We start from the raw sequence: 15,107 nt of genomic DNA on the forward strand, positions 1-15,107 counted from the left end.
GTGTGTGGTGCGGAAACTGAGGCACTGGTGGGGCAGAGGCAGGCTCTGGGGTGTGCTGGTCGCCCCACGCTGGGTGCTGTGTGTACACACCAAAAAGCCGACAGGTCCGAGGTCTCCACTAGCAGCTCCTCCAGCGAGTCCAGCATCTTCGAGTGGAACATGATGAGGTTCATCACGCGACCCACGTCTGGGCACTCGCGCAGCTGCATGGGGGCCTTGGCCACGCTGGTGTAAGCCTGTGGGGACAGAGAGGGGGTCAAGAAAGAGCCCAGGGCTTCGGGCAGCCACGTCACCCCTCCCCAACAATCTGTGCTGAGACTCCCCTCATCGAGCCGGGTGGCTGCATTAGCTGCCAGGGCTGGGTGCTGGGTGCTGCCGGCTCCCAGGTCAGGTCCTGCCCAGAGCAGTTCCACAAGCTGCCAGGTGCCCGTCCCATGAGCCTGTGGCTGGGCAGGGAGCCTGGAACCAGGCCTTGGCCCTCATTACTGAACAGAAACAGCTGTTCTGGGTGTAGGGGTACAAGCCTGGCAAGGGGCTGGGTGGGGGAGGGGTCACTGGTGCAGGCCTGGTGGGAGCTGGGTGTGGAGGTGTTGCAGGCGTGGGCCTAGCAGGCGACTGGCAGAGGATGGCAAGGTGCTGCCAGTGCACCCTGGCAGGTGCCCTTCCCCTAATGGGGTGCACATTATGGGGGAGGGGCATTACCTGCAGCCGGAACCAGTCCAGGCGCAGCCCTGAGAAGTCAAACTTCTCCTTGTTGTCAACTGCATGAAAGAGAAACGGTTAGAAGTGGTGGTGGCCCCACGAATGGGGGTGGGGCTCTCCCCTCCAGGCTCCTGTACCCAGCAGTGGGGGCAGAGACAGGGCCTTGGGGCGGCACAGCCCCCTCACTCAGCACATGGGGTGGCTGGCATGGCACAGGAGAACATGGCTGCCAGGCCTGTCCCCTCGCATGCTTAGCAGGGGCTGCCAGTCACTGTTCCCTGTGCGGCTGCTCAGGAGAGATTCCAGCACCGCCCAGCTGACTAGCAAGCGCCCCCAGCTCGGCCTGTGTTTCTCCCGGTGGTGCGCACACATGTGCCTCCATGCACACACAAAAGTTTATTCTGCACCCAGATGGGAAAGATTCAAGAGAATGCTGCTGCTGGTCCTGGTTGGCTGCAGCCAAGGGCACTCCTACGGCCCTCCAGGCTGGAGCTGCGACTGAGCAGGGGGCCTGCAGCCCACAGAGGGAGGTACAGTTCTGGGCACCACAGGGAGTCACAGGGGCACCTGCCTACCTTGTTTCAGGGTGAGGGATGAGAGGGTGCTGACGAAGGATGACATGATGATGGACTCCTCCTCGGGACAGACGGTCAGATTCTGAAAGAGACGGTGCAGCTTGGGGGCTCCTCGCTGGCCACTGCGCAGACGTGTTCTGGGGTGCAGAGCTCCTGTGCCTGCCCAGAGCTGGGCTGGCTACTGCAGGGCTCCCACAGGCCAGGGAATTCTCCCCACCTGCAGGGCCGTGTGGCTCACTGGCATGGCTGGCGCAGCCCTCCCCAGCATACCTGGATGATGTCACTGAGCAGCAGGGCGTCAAAGCGAGCCAGGTACTGGACGTGGTAGCGCTGGATCACGGGGCTGTGCCTCCGCACGAGGGCACACAGCTGCTCCATGACGAACAGCAGCTCGGCGATGTGACTGCAGGGGCGACACGGGGCTGGGTCAGGCTCCTCGGAGGGAAAGAGCTGCACCCCGGCTACCTGGCCCAGGTGTGTGGGCAATGACTCGGGCCCATGGCTCCTGCTGCCAGTCCCACCAAGCTTCCCCCATCTCTCTGCACTCTGGCCTTGCACTTGTAGCATGGCGGGGCTGGATCAAATCTTACTGGGAAAAAGGGGGACCAAGACAGCCATGTACCCACGATGGTGCCATGGGCTCCGGACGCACCCTTGCACAGCTGTCCAGAAAAGCGCTGCCTGGCCCACTGGCACGTTCCCTTCTAGCTGTGGGTCCTGGGTGACCATGGGACCTTGGGTGACCATGAAGGCTGAGCCCCCACAGAGCTGCAGTGACTCCCCCAAGTCCCTCCTGTTCCAACTAGAGCAGGGCTCTGAGAAATCGCCCACAGTGGAGAGCCCACCACAGCCTGAGTATGTGGTTTCAATCATGCAATGACTTCACTGGTATAATCAGTGCCATCTGTCCAGCCCCATGTGTCTGGCTTCAGCTCCTGGCCACGGGACCATGGCAGAGGTTTGTCTGCGAGCAGTCTTCATTCCCCCTGGGTGCTCAGGGACTGTGATCTAGTCACCCCTTGGCCTGCTCTTTGGAGACATAACCCACAGAGCTCTGCAGTAGCTTGCTAGAGGGCTTCCCAAAACGAGGGGGCTGCTACTGCTCCCATGGCAGTCGTCTGACCTGCAGTGCTAGGGATGCCCACTCCCTGACCACCGCGTCAGGACCCACAGCTTCTCCCCTTCCCTGCAGGAGTCTTTTCTCATTGCCTCTGCTCACTCTTAGCCCATGTCCCCACCAGACCATGCCAGGAAAAGCAGGTGCCACTTGGGCCTGGCAGCAATCATGCCCCTTTTCCCTCCTGCCCCGGTGTATGTGATGCCCAGCACCAGCTGAATTGGGCCCAGGATGGTCACCTGAGCCACTAACAGCTGCCATGTCACTTAGAGTTACTATATTTGACCTTTCAAACAAGAGGACGCCCCTGAGAGGCAGTGTATCCGTATCAGTATCTAGCAACTCCTGTTGTATCAATGGACTATCTCTCTCTCTCTCTCTCTCAGCAGTCACTCGATAATGAGTGGGACGTCTTCATGTCACCCTCCTATTTGTGAGTCCATTGATGGCTGATGAGCTCAGTTCTGGAGCTGCAGATCTTAACACAGAAGAAGCAGGTGTCAGTAGCTGTTAAAGGGTGTGGGCAGTTTTTGATGCTCTTTTCCTCTTCTCTACCAATCTCCTCTGCACTGTGGTGGGACATCTCAAATTTTGCCCCCCTCACAGATGACCACTCTCCACAGGGACAGTCTTGGGCAAGGTTGTCCCAAGTGTCAACACCGATGCTGCACTTTATCATGTGTTCCTTCAGCATGTCTCTACATCTCTTCCCCTGGCCCCCAACACTCCTCTGTCCTCCCTCCAATTCAGAAAACAGAATCTATTTGGGAGGTTCTGATCAGACATCCGAACCACATGACCAGTCCAATCAAGTTGTTGATGGATGATAATGGCTTCAATGCTGGTCTTGTTCAACTCTTCCAGGACACTAGTGTTCATGCGCCTATCCTCCCAAAAGACAATTAGGATTCTCCTGAGGCAGCGTTGATGATATTATTCAAGTGCCTTCAAATGACTCTTGCATGTTGTCCAGATTTCACATGCACGTGGTAGTAGTGGAACAGCCACTGGACAGTAGACAAAGAGCTTTGTCTTGGGATAGATGTTCCGGTTCTTGAAGACCCTTTGCCTCAGGCGGGTGAAAGCAGAGCTTGCACAGCTCAGATGATGCTGGGTTTCCACATCAACGTCAGCTTTAGTGGAAAGATGACTTCCAAGCTATGGGAAGTGGTCCTCATTTTCCAACAGTTCTCCACTGACTCCAGTAGAAGGTGCATAATATTGTCCCATTGGTGAAGGTAGGTGGAGCACTTTTGGTCTTGTTGATGTTCAGTGTGAGGCAAAGATTCTCGTACACTTCAGCAAAGGCGTTTAATATGGTCTGAAGGGCTGTGGGAGAAAGAGCAACAACCATATTGTCATCCACATACTGGAGCTCCATGATCAAGGCCATGGAGGTCTTGCTTTTAGCCTTCATTCTCCTGAGATTGAAAAGCTTCCTGCTCATTCCGTAGGCAATCTTCACGCCACCTGAAGGCTGCCACCAATGAGGTGAAGGGTCATGGCGATGAAGAGGCGGAACAGTGATGGAACAATGACGCAGCCTTTCTTGACTCCCATTTTGACCTCAAAGGGGTCACTTTGGGATCTGTTGTTGCTCAATACTGGGGCAGTGATGTTTTGTGAAGCAGCCTTAAAATGCTAATGAATTTTTGGGGGCAGCTGATCCTTGAGAGGAGAGTCCAAAGGGTGCTATGATTGACTGACTTGAATGCTTTGGTCAGGTCGATGAAACTCATATATAAGGCTTGGCTGTGTTCATGACATTTTACTTGCAGTTGCCAGGCAGTGAGGATCATGTCCACTGTTTCTTGGAATGTACTACATATACTATAACTTATAACACATTAACATGTGAGTTAGTAGATACTGATTCAGATACACTCCTTCTCAGGTGTGTCCTCATTTTTATATGGTAACCCTAATGTCACTTGGTTCCATTTCCTAATCCCCAATCAATGCCCACAGGCTGCAGGGCTCTAAGGGAAGCTCCCAACCTTCTCCTCTGGCTTGGGGCACACGCCTCGAGTGCAACCTACTCAGCATGGGTCCATGGCCTCCCAGATCTCATAGCAATCAGTGGCTGTCTCCCTCATCTCTCGAGACAGACCCTCTTTCCCATGCCTCCCCCACTTCCAGACCCAGACCCCCCATGCCTTTTCCCTCCCCCCCCAGAGCCAGACCTCCCCATGCCTGCCTCCCTACCAGAACCAGATGTCCTGTGTCTGCCCCTCCCCCACAGAGCCGGACCCCCAATGACTGTCCCCTTCCCCCACAGAGCCAGACCTCCTCAGTGCCTGTCCCCCACCCCAGCCCTGACAGCTAGACCTACCCAGGACCTGTTCCCTCCCTCACAGAATGAGACCCCCCTGTGCCTGTCCCCTCCCCAACATAGCCAGATCCCCAGTGCCTGCCCCCCTTAGGATCTGTCCCCCACCCCAGCCCTGACAGCCAGACTGACCCAGGGCCTGTCTCCTGCACTCCCAGAACCAGACTCACCCAGGGCCTGGCCCGCCCCTAAGAGCCAAACCACCCCAAAGCTTCTCCCTGCCCTGACAACCAGACCAGACCTGGGATCTGTGCCTCCTTGTCCAGTGCCCATCCCCCCCAGGCCCATCCTGCCCTGCCCTGACCTGTCCACGTAGTCCTCAGGAGTCTTGGTCTTGGTGACGTGCTCACCGTGACGCACCAGCCAGTTCACCTCGTCACGGCACAGGGAGAGCGCCACGAAGACAAAGAGAGCCTGGCGGGGGAGATGAGTGAGCTCAGGCACCTGAGGCACCACAGCGCACCGGCCTGCAGCCGGCGGAGGGGCTGTCGGCGCCAGCTACCCTGCCGTGGGCAGCTGAGGGGAGGTGTCCATCATTCGGGGCAACCTGAGCCAGGGGAATCGCTTCAGGTCGAGACACCCATGCCCACGGCATGGCCCCGGGAGGCAGGAGGCCCACCTGTCTCCTGGCGGGGGGATTACAGCTGTGTCTGACCGTCTTCTCCCTAGGCCAAGAGCTGAGAACTAGCCAGCTGGTCTGGCACGGCCAGACCTCAGTATGGGAACAATGTGTGAGCTCCTGTGTGAGCTCCTGGGCTCTGAACCTGTGGTGGGGGGCGAGACCTGTCACAGGGCTGGGGACAAGAGACAGCCCAGGACAGAGCCTGAAGCCAAGTCATAGGGAACCCCGGGGAGGTCCCAGGGCCCTGACGCTGCCTGGGACTGAAGGGGAGATGAACAGAGGAGCACGCGCTGACCTGTCCCCATCACAGTGGGAAACTCCACCAGCTGGGGGTCTCCTGGGACTGGAGGGGCATGTCAAGGACTCACCATGGGGGGAATCCTCTTGTCCCCTCAACGCAGGACTGCAGGGCAGACACCAGGGCCCTCCGTGTCAGTGCAACAGGCAGGGCCAAAGGACTGGACATGGAATCACAGAACACTACAGGGCCCACACACGCTCACACACACACACACAGACACGCTCACGACCCTTCTCAGCTCCAGCCCTGTCCCCTCCCCCCCTCACCTTGGGGCCCAGCAGCCCAGGCTGGTCATCCAGCAATGCCTCCAGCTCCCGGAGTGCATGGCGCAGGAAAGCCCGACGGTTCCGGTGCAACTGGCCACTGTGCAAAGTGGGGGGGGGCATGTGATTGCACTGAACACTGCGCTGCCCACCCCCACCCCCACCCCAGTCCCACGCCCACCCCAGAGCCTGGCGCAGCACCAGGGAGTCGCAGGCTGCTCACTGCACTGTGAATGCAGCTGCAGCGGGGCAAGCCCAGTGCCACCAGGGGCCTGCAAGGGGCAACAACTGCAGGGAGGTGGGGGTGGAGAATCTCTCGGGGGGAGGGGCAAAAATCTCCCACCCCCGTGGGCCACAGGAAGGGGCCTGAATGGCAGCGGCTGTGGGGATTGAGGTGCATGGGCGGAAATTGGGGCAGGGGGACCCAAGGCTGCAGGTTGGGACAGGGGCCACTGTCAGAGCCGGGATAGCAGGGGCCACAGGTTGGGATTGGGGGCACTGGTGGGACAGTGGGCAGAGCACAGGGCAGGATAGCAGGGCCTGTGGATTAGGGGGCACTGGTGGGGCAGGGGGTAGAGTCCAGGGCTGGGATAGCAGGGGCTGTGGGGCAGGAGAGGGGGCGCTGGTGGGGAATTGCCCTGGAGCAGCACAAGTTGCTGTGTGGTAGCAGAGGTGCATGAATAGAGCTGTTGTACAATCCCTGTCTGCATTTTAATGGGCACTGGCCATGGCAAGGGGACCCCCCCATGGGCACTAAACCCCCAGCCCCGTGGATGACCAGGTGCGTTTGAGGACGGGTGGGCAGGAGACCTGTACCTGTGCGCTGCAGCTTGCTCCTTGCACTCCTTGATATCCGCCACCCGCTTCCCATACCTGCAAAGGGGGTGAGAGTCAGCACTGACCGATGTGGGGGGCCCCCAGCCAGGCCAGAGCCCTGAGCTGGCCCCCAGCACAGCCCCAACACAGCTCCACTTCCTCCCTCCCCCGACCTGCCTGGACTCCAGCGCAGACTTTGGAATTTTCTGTAAGTATTTTCATGTTGCCTATGGGTGCCTCAGTTTCCCCAATACTGTGCATTGCTACCCCATGAGGGGGACACAGGTTAGGTCAGCACTCAGGAGGGTGCGGCGGACAGGCACTGCCTCACTGTCTGAGCCTGAATGGGGGACTACCAGCCTGGCTGAGGCTGCTGTGGATAGAAAATGTGCATAGAGAGTGGAAAACCCAGCCCCAGGACAGGGCCAGCCTGTGCCCAAAGCCCAGCCAGAGAAGCAGCAGGAACACGGTTGAAGAGCAGCCCGTACAGGGAGGTGGGTGTGGGAGGGCTGGCTGCAGGAAAGACCCTGCCACCTCCCGCACTGGAGGTCAAAGGGAGGCACTAGGCCTGACCAAGGGGCTCCCTGAGGCCCCAGGCTGGTCAGCCAGTGCGTCCTCCTTCAGGTGCTGTGGATAAAGGACTGGAATGCTGGGCCCCAGGGGACAGCTGGGCTGGATGAGGCAGGGCAGGGGTGTCTGACACTGAGGGGGAGACCTAGCTGCAGGGCAGAGCTCTGGGGTGGGGCAGGAGGGCTGGAGCCCCCTGGGTCAGTCCCAGCAGGCATGGAGGCCGTCTGGGTGCCCTGGAAGAAGTGAGACCCTTGGGGGTCGGGCACATCACAGGGGTCCCTCCAAGGGCCGGTCCCAAGGCTGAGGCACCAATCCTGCAAGCTTGGCCACCGTACTAGTCACTTTGGGCCCTCTCTGTCCTTCCCATCCCACCCGACCAGCCCCCAGCCACTGTCCCTCCCCACCCTCTGCTTCCCTGCCCACTGCCCTCCCCTGCCCTGCACAGTCACCCTCCACCCCTTGCCAGCTGCCCCCACCCACCCCCATCAGCTGACCCTGCCCCAGGACCTTCCCTGAGCGTGCCAGCGCCCAGCCCCTGTTACCCTTTCAGGCTGCTGAAGAGCTCCTCAGAGACCTTGTGGATCTGCAGGGCTTCCTCGCGGATGAGGGGGATGTAGAGCGAGTTCTGCAGGGCCAGCTTCCACAGCTCCAGGCACTGCGGGCTCGAGCTCAGGCAGCCGTGGCACAAGAGGAAGCCAACTGCAGGGAGAGGCAGGGAGGTGAGAGGCAGGGGGCTGGGGCAGCCAGGGAATGTTAGGGGTACATATGGGTCTGGGCACAGGGAGCGGGAGGCAAGGATGGACAGGAATGCAGGAGGTGGCAAGACATAGGAGGAGGTGGGGCAAGGGGCACGGCAGGTGTGCAGGGGAGTGGGGATGGGTGAGTGGAGAGGTAGGTGCCTATGGGGCTGGGGGGGTGGCGTGACGGATGGGCGGGAGTGGGGATGGGTGAGTGGAGGGGTGGGCACATATGGGGCTGGGTGGGCAGAGTGACGGGTGTGCATAGGGTGCATGCATGCAGCGATGGATGGGCGGGAGTGGGGATGGATGAGTAGAGGGGTGGGTGCCTATGGGGCTGGGGGCGTGGCATGACGGATGGGCAGGAGTGGGGATGGGTGAGTGGAGGGGTGGGTGCATATGGGTCTGGGTGGGCAGAGTGACGGGTGTGCATAGGGTGCATGCATGCAGCGATGGATGGGCGGGAGTGGGGATGGATGAGTAGAGGGGTGGGTGCCTATGGGGCTGGGGGGGTGGCGTGATGGATGGGCAGGAGTGGGGATGGGTGAGTGGAGGGGTGGGTGCATATGGGTCTGGGTGGGCAGAGTGACGGGTGTGCATAGGGTGCATGCATGCAGCGATGGATGGGCGGGAGTGGGGATGGGTGAGTGGAGGGGTGGGCGCATATGGGGCTGGGTGGGCAGAGTGACGGGTGTGCATAGGGTGCATGCATGCAGCGATGGATGGGCGGGAGTGGGGATGGGTGAGTAGAGGGGTGGGTGCCTATGGGGCTGGGTGGATTTCAGGGGTGGGTAAGGACTCCCTTGGGCCCTGCTGGGAGAAGTGACCCTCCCCTGCTACCCGCAGAGGCCTTGGGATCTGTGCCCAACCCAGCCATGCCCTCGGCAGGTCCTTCCCACCAGAGGCATGTGACTCACTCAGTAACCAGCGCTCCATCACCTCCAGTGACAGGTACTCGCAGGCCATCTGGGGAGAAAAGGGAACCATCTCACCACTGGGAACTCTCCTGCCCCTCCCCTCTCAGCCCCCAGAACCAACCACTTTGGATCTATGGGTCCTACAAGAATGTCTGCCTGGACCAGATCTTAGCGTGGGCCTGGCCAAGGCAAGCTGGACCTTGCAGCTCCCAGCCCCATTGTCATAGCTACAGAGCGCATCGCTCCACGGTGGCCTGCCCTTAGCCCCCCGCAGACAGGGATCAGAGCAGCCCCACTGACGTGCATGCTGGGAGGCCCTGGGGCTCGTGGCCCCTGCTGGGCAAGGGGTTGAGATCTCCCCAAACTCCTGGTGCCCCAGCACAGCCCTCAGCTGGGCGAGCCAGCCCTGGGAAGAGCTCTTGTTCTGTGTCCTGCAGACTACACCCCTGATCTCTGCATCAGGGCCTTCCCAACCGGCCAGCCCCCAAGCCCCCGGAGGCCAGACTCACCACGTCCGAGCTGGCCGGGCTCAGCATGGCGGCTGAGTTGCTGATCAGGCTCAGGAGCTGGTCACAGCGCCACTGCTCGGCCGACTGGTTCCTCCGGGCAAAGAGGAAATGGAGAGAGAGGAGGGCGCTGGTCACAGCCTGGAGAGGGCAGGGGCAGGTAGCAGCAATCATTAGAACTACAGCCACATGGCCCCTCAGCAGCAAGGTCAGGCCCAGAGGCCACAAATGGGTCCACAGCCTGCCCTCAGGTGAGGAGAGCTCTACAGGGAACACAGGGCAGGGCATGGGGCCAGGTCTGAGCCAGGGTGTGAGGCCAGGCACCAGGATACAGCCATGTTGTAAGGCCAAAAGCCCAGGGCCTTGGTCTGCAGCTCAGCTGAAAGAACAGCAGCCATTAGCGGAGAAGCGGGAAGTCACCGCCTCTCATCCTGTCTACGCGGCATGAAAATGGCGGGCTAGCCAGCTGTTAAGAAGGAGACCGTCTCTTAATGGCACCCAAGAGCAGCACATAAACCCAGATCTGAACTACAGTTATCATATCTCAACTTTCAAAACCAAGCACACCCCTGAGAGGGAATGTATCTGTACCAGTGTCTACCAGTTCACCTTGTATTAATGTTATAGTCTATCCAGTCCATTAGCACAATGGGAGTTGGTGGATACAGATACACACTCCCTTTCAGGGGTGTCCTCGTTTCTCAAAGTTCCTCCTAAGGAGTATTCTGTCTGGCAAGAAACTCCTCATCAAGATGTACAGGTGAGGGTGGGTGCCCATATTGTGAGATTACCCCTAGGTACAGGTGAGGTGGGTGTCTATATTTTCAAGGTTACACCTGGGTACAGGTGAGGTGAATACCTATGTTGTGAGGTTACACCTGGGTACAGGTGAGGTGGGTGCCTATGTTGTGAGGTTACACCTGAGCCCTGCGGTGTGGGTGAGGGGGGGCTGCCCCTTGGTGTGGGAGTGAGAGATTTTTGGGAGGGTAAGGCCTCACCCTCCACAGGTGGTGAAAGGCCCTGCGTCTTGGTAGCAGAGTGAGACATAAGGGTGAGGAGGCGACGTGTGGAGTTGTTCCCTAGGTGCAGTTTGGAAGCAAACCAGCTGCTGAGCATGCAGCCAGCTTGGGCTGTGGAAAGGGAGGGGCTGGGGGAGCTCATGGGTGAGGACCTGATGAGAAGGTCCAGAAGGCTGGGGCTGGGGGCAGGTGGCACAGGCGCTGAGGGTGCTTTCACGTTGGAGCACCCGGAGGGAGAAATTAGTGGTGCTCAGCACCCACCATCAGCTAAGCTCCCCGCTCTGGCCTCCCCAACAGGCCTCCCACCTGCCCCACACAGCACCTTCTGTCAGGTGTGAACAGCTGTTTCAGGACCCTCTGGAGGGAGAGGGAGGACTGGAGGTACGGCCTACGGGTGGAGCTCCCCTGGCTAGGGGGCAGTCAGTGCCTATGGCAGGCGGGGAATTGTCGGGGAGCACCCTCTGGCAGGAATGTGTACGCAGCCGGGACTCTAGTCTCACGCAGTGACAGCTGAGTGCCATCTGCCCCTCCCACCCGACACAGCTCTTGGCTGTGCCTAGCGGTTATCTCTAGTGCCAGCTGCCCCCTCCGCACTGTGCCCAGCGGTTATCACAAGGACCCGCCACCCTCCCCCCAACACAGCCCTTTGCTCTGCCCAGAGGTTATCACTAGTGCCAGCCGCAGCCGTTATCACTAGTGCCATCCACCCCTGTGCCAACACAGCCCTTCGTTGTGCCCACAGGTTATCACTGGTGCCAGCTGCCCCCTCCCCACCGTGCTCAGCCATTATCACTAGTGCCAGCCACCCACTCCCTGCTGTGCCCAGCAGTTGTCACTAGTGCCAGCTGCCGCTCCCTGTTCAACACAGCCCTTGGCTCTGCCAAGCTGTTATCACTCCCCTTTCCACTGTGCCCAGCCATTATCACGAGGGCCAGCTGCAGCCATTATCACTAGTGCCAGCCACCTCCTCCCCACTGTGCCCAGCAGTTATCACTAATGCCAGCCACCCCTCCCACCAACACAGCCCCTTGCCAGCGTCACTCACCTTGGTGTGAGGCCCAAACTCTTCGGTGAGTTTCTTGAGTGGGGTGTCATACTCCAGCACCATCTGGCTCAGCCGGGCGTAGCTGGGGTCTCTGCAGACAGACATTGGGGCAGAGAATTGGTTCATGCCCCCAGGGTGAACTGCTCCCCCAGTGCCCAGGTCATGCACCAAATGGCAAACTACCCCCACGTGCCTGGGTCATGCACGCACCCCCAGCAAACTGCCCCCCAGTGCCTGGGTCACATGCCCGTATACTGCCCTATGAACCCATCAGGGCTACACATGTCTGCGGCAGGGAGTCCCGCTGGCTAACTCCCTCCACGGCTCAGCCCAGCATTGTGTGAGTCCCCTTTCCAGCACAACCCTCCCCCTTCCCACTCCGCTCTCACCCAGTGCCCTGGATCATATCATGGGCACAGTTGTACATCCCGATCAGGGCTTTGCGGTCATCGATGCGCGACAGCAACAGGATGACAGACGTGTATGTCACCACCAGGTCCAGGTAGCTCTTGGTGAAGTCGTAGTTCAAGTGCTGGGGGAGCAGCATAGCGGAGTGTCAGTGACTGGGAGCGACTGTGCACAAGTGTGCGTGGATGTGCAAGCGCTACCCTCTGCCAGAGGGGATGAGCCCTGCAAGGCAATTGCACTTACCTGCAGCGCATGGAGCTGGAGGGTGCAGGGCCCAGCAGAAGGGACAGCGGCAAAGCCAGCCATGCCGTGGGGACTCCCCCACCCTACTCAGCACTTCCCAGTTGCCCCTCGCACACAGCCCTTATGGCTCTCCATGTCAGGCAATGCTCCTGGGGGACCAGCCACCACAAGGAGTGGTGGTGCTCAGTGCATTATGAGCCCTCTGGAGAACAAGGCCACAGGTGCTGCATGGCAGAGTGAGAGGCTGGCCCTGCAGCTGGGCCTGGGGAGACTGAGGGGCACCCTAGGGACAGTGCCCAGCCAAGCACCTGAAGACCTAGCCTGAGGACGCAGAGCCAGATCCCCTGATTCCCAGCCTGGTGCATCACCCCCACAATTGTCCTGCTTCCCCAGTGAAGCAGAGACACCAGCAGCCTGTACCCTCCTCACACACTGCCTTTTTGTGGCACCCTGTCCATACACCACCCCATAGCCTGCTCCTCCCCATGCACCACCCCTTGCAGCCCCTGTGCCTACCCCTCTCCCATAGCCTGCCCCTCCCCAGGCACCACCCCTTGTGGCACCCCATCCAGGCACTTCTCCCACAGCCTGCTGTGCCCCTGCCCACGTACTGCAGCTGGGGGGCTGCCCAGGACTCACAATGTCGAAGTAGCACTGGCTGGCATCGATGGTGTTCAGCAGCTCATACACATGGTCCTGCCAAGGGAAGCTGTGTCAGTCGCACCTAAGGGTCCGAGCCCCCAGCTGGACTTCGCCTCTCCCTCAGGCCTCAGCCCTGACAGCCCAGCATTACAGGGCACATCACCGCGTCAGTGTGAGCAGAGGGCTCTGCTACACACCACCAAGCCCTGGGTATGCCAAAGAGGACAGTGGCAACTCCCCCAAGGTTTGGCACCACCCCAGGGCAGGGCACCACCCCCGTGCAAGACCCCATGCTGTTCCCTTCCCAACAGGCCCTGGTGTTACTGGTGCTCAGGGTGCAGGGATGCAGACAGCTGGCCTGGAATGAGCTGTGGGGAAGCACTCATGTGGGAGCTAGGGCCACGGGGCTCCACACAGCCTCTGCAAGAGCTGGAGGGGGCAGGACCCAGCACGGGGCACAGCAGCAGGTGTAAGCAGCACCTGTTCCATCCATCACACACCAACTCAGGCTGGCACACAGCAGGTCAGAGCTCAGTCCAGTGTCCTCCACGTGTACCCATCACTGCAGCATCTAGGCACCCTACAATCTCCAGCGGATTTGCCCTCCTCCTCACATCCCCAGGGGGTAGGGCTGGGCCACCAGCCACTGTGCAGACCTCCGAGATCAGACTCCCTAGGGACTGGCTGGTCCAGGGGAACCCAGGGCCTCTGGCAGAGCCAGGTCCTGCAAATCCCAGGCCAGGACCTTACTGTCTGGGCCACCCTTCTCTCCCCGGCTGCTGCACCTACAGCCTGCCTCCATGCTCCCAGCCACTGATGGACACTTGCTTTCTCGCTGGGGCCGTCGCGCCCTCTGCAAGAACTCACCCGGAACTCCATCACGTCCACGAAGGAGTGGTAGTAGCTGCTGAGCACTTTGATGATCTCTGCCTTCTCCTTGTGCACCGGGCCCAGGTGTTGCTAAAGCAAAAGGCAGACGCTGGGGGAGAAGCTTTCATCCTGGCTGCCCCCAGGGGAGCCAGCCATGCATCTGAGAATGCACAGTCCTGCCGGGAACCAGCCACCAAACCCCTCACCACTGGGGACAGAGGTCACTGAGACATACAGGTCTGGCTGCAGCTGCAGAGCCCTGGCTGTGGGGCCTATGGCTGAGCCAACAGCAGTGGTGCCCCTGGGGCCAGCACCTACAACCCCAAGACTGGCAGTGGAGAGGGTGGCTGGGACCATGGGCTGGGAGTAGAGCCTCGAGGGTGCTGGACTGGCAGCCAGGACCCTGAGACTGGCAGCAGAGCCCCTGGGCATGGGCTGATGCCCAAGACCCTGATGTGGGGCCAGACACCCGGTATAAAACCGGGGGGTGCTGCCGCACACCCACCTACACCCCCACCACCCACTCCCCTGGCACCGTGCCAGCGTGAGGGAGGCCTGTACGGATTCCTGTCCCCTGCCCAAAGGGCGTGAAGGCAGTGGGAGGCTATATGTATCCAAGCCTGATGACAGAGGTGGGGCCACTCCACAGCTAAGTGCCCGTGTCGGGTCAGCAGGCTGGTACAGAGCGAGGTGGGAGCTGTCCCTGGGCCAGGGGCTGAGACTCTGGCTGCTGGAGGCTGCTCACCGTGCTGCTCCGAGCATCCACATTTGGGAACTTCTTGTTGATGTACTTGATGGAGGGCTCCATGGTCTTCTCAGTGAAGAAGGGGGGTTTGGACTTGGGGTCTGAGCATGTCTGTAACAGAGAACATCCGGCAGGGCTGAGCCGCCAGGGGGGCAGGGACAACTCCCAGGCCCCACTGCCCACGGCAGCCCAAACCAGCACCATCTGACTGCCAGAGAAATCTGTCCCCTGCCCAACAGTGACAGCCCCCAGCCCCTGCTGTCCCAGGCAGGGCCCTCCAGCTGTCAGTCCTCCTGGACCCTGGCCTGCAGCAAGGGCACCATTTGTGGGGATGGGGGCTCCTGCCTCACCCCCTTGCCAAGGATTTCTCCTACAGGAGGTGGCTCTCAGGTGGGACTCTGCTGTACAGCATGTGTGTGGCCGATGAGTTCTCAGGGGAGAGGTGCTGGGCCCAGCTGGGGCCCTGGGGCAGGAGTGAGGGTTTGGGTTATAAAGAGGCAGAGGGGATTAAGGATGAGCGGGGCTGGTAATTAAACTGAGGCTCTGGAAGTGCTTAGATGAGCCTGTAAAACAGGAATCCCCTGGGGATGGGGGAGGGGTGTTGAGGAGAGCACAGGAGCTCCAAAGTCATACTACTGAGCCCCTGAGCCGGGTTACATTCAGGGAGGAGGGAGATGTGG

The 15,107-nt window shown here is 60.2% G+C and overlaps 1 protein-coding gene across 1 annotated transcript in view; it reads right to left on the reverse strand.

Annotated features, from left to right (window-relative positions):
• NCKAP1L (NCK associated protein 1 like) overlaps positions 1-14,505 on the reverse strand; it is a 61,670-nt gene extending 47,165 nt beyond the window's left edge. Inside the window, exons 1-15 of the mRNA XM_074979731.1 lie at positions 14,428-14,505; positions 13,680-13,772; positions 12,810-12,866; positions 11,909-12,051; positions 11,520-11,610; positions 9,459-9,596; positions 8,950-8,998; positions 7,838-7,994; positions 6,726-6,782; positions 5,913-6,009; positions 5,028-5,137; positions 1,548-1,680; positions 1,278-1,359; positions 703-761; positions 91-236 (exon numbers count right to left, since the gene is read on the reverse strand). Of these exons, the coding sequence (XP_074835832.1) occupies positions 91-236; positions 703-761; positions 1,278-1,359; positions 1,548-1,680; positions 5,028-5,137; positions 5,913-6,009; positions 6,726-6,782; positions 7,838-7,994; positions 8,950-8,998; positions 9,459-9,596; positions 11,520-11,610; positions 11,909-12,051; positions 12,810-12,866; positions 13,680-13,772; positions 14,428-14,490 (1,475 nt within the window). The 5' untranslated portion in view covers positions 14,491-14,505. The remainder of the gene's footprint in view (positions 1-90; positions 237-702; positions 762-1,277; positions 1,360-1,547; positions 1,681-5,027; positions 5,138-5,912; positions 6,010-6,725; positions 6,783-7,837; positions 7,995-8,949; positions 8,999-9,458; positions 9,597-11,519; positions 11,611-11,908; positions 12,052-12,809; positions 12,867-13,679; positions 13,773-14,427) is intronic.
• Between the last annotated feature and the right edge of the window lie 602 nt (positions 14,506-15,107).

The sequence above is a fragment of the Carettochelys insculpta genome, chromosome 29 (assembly GCF_033958435.1).
Source record: "Carettochelys insculpta isolate YL-2023 chromosome 29, ASM3395843v1, whole genome shotgun sequence".
NCBI lineage: Eukaryota > Metazoa > Chordata > Testudines > Carettochelyidae > Carettochelys > Carettochelys insculpta.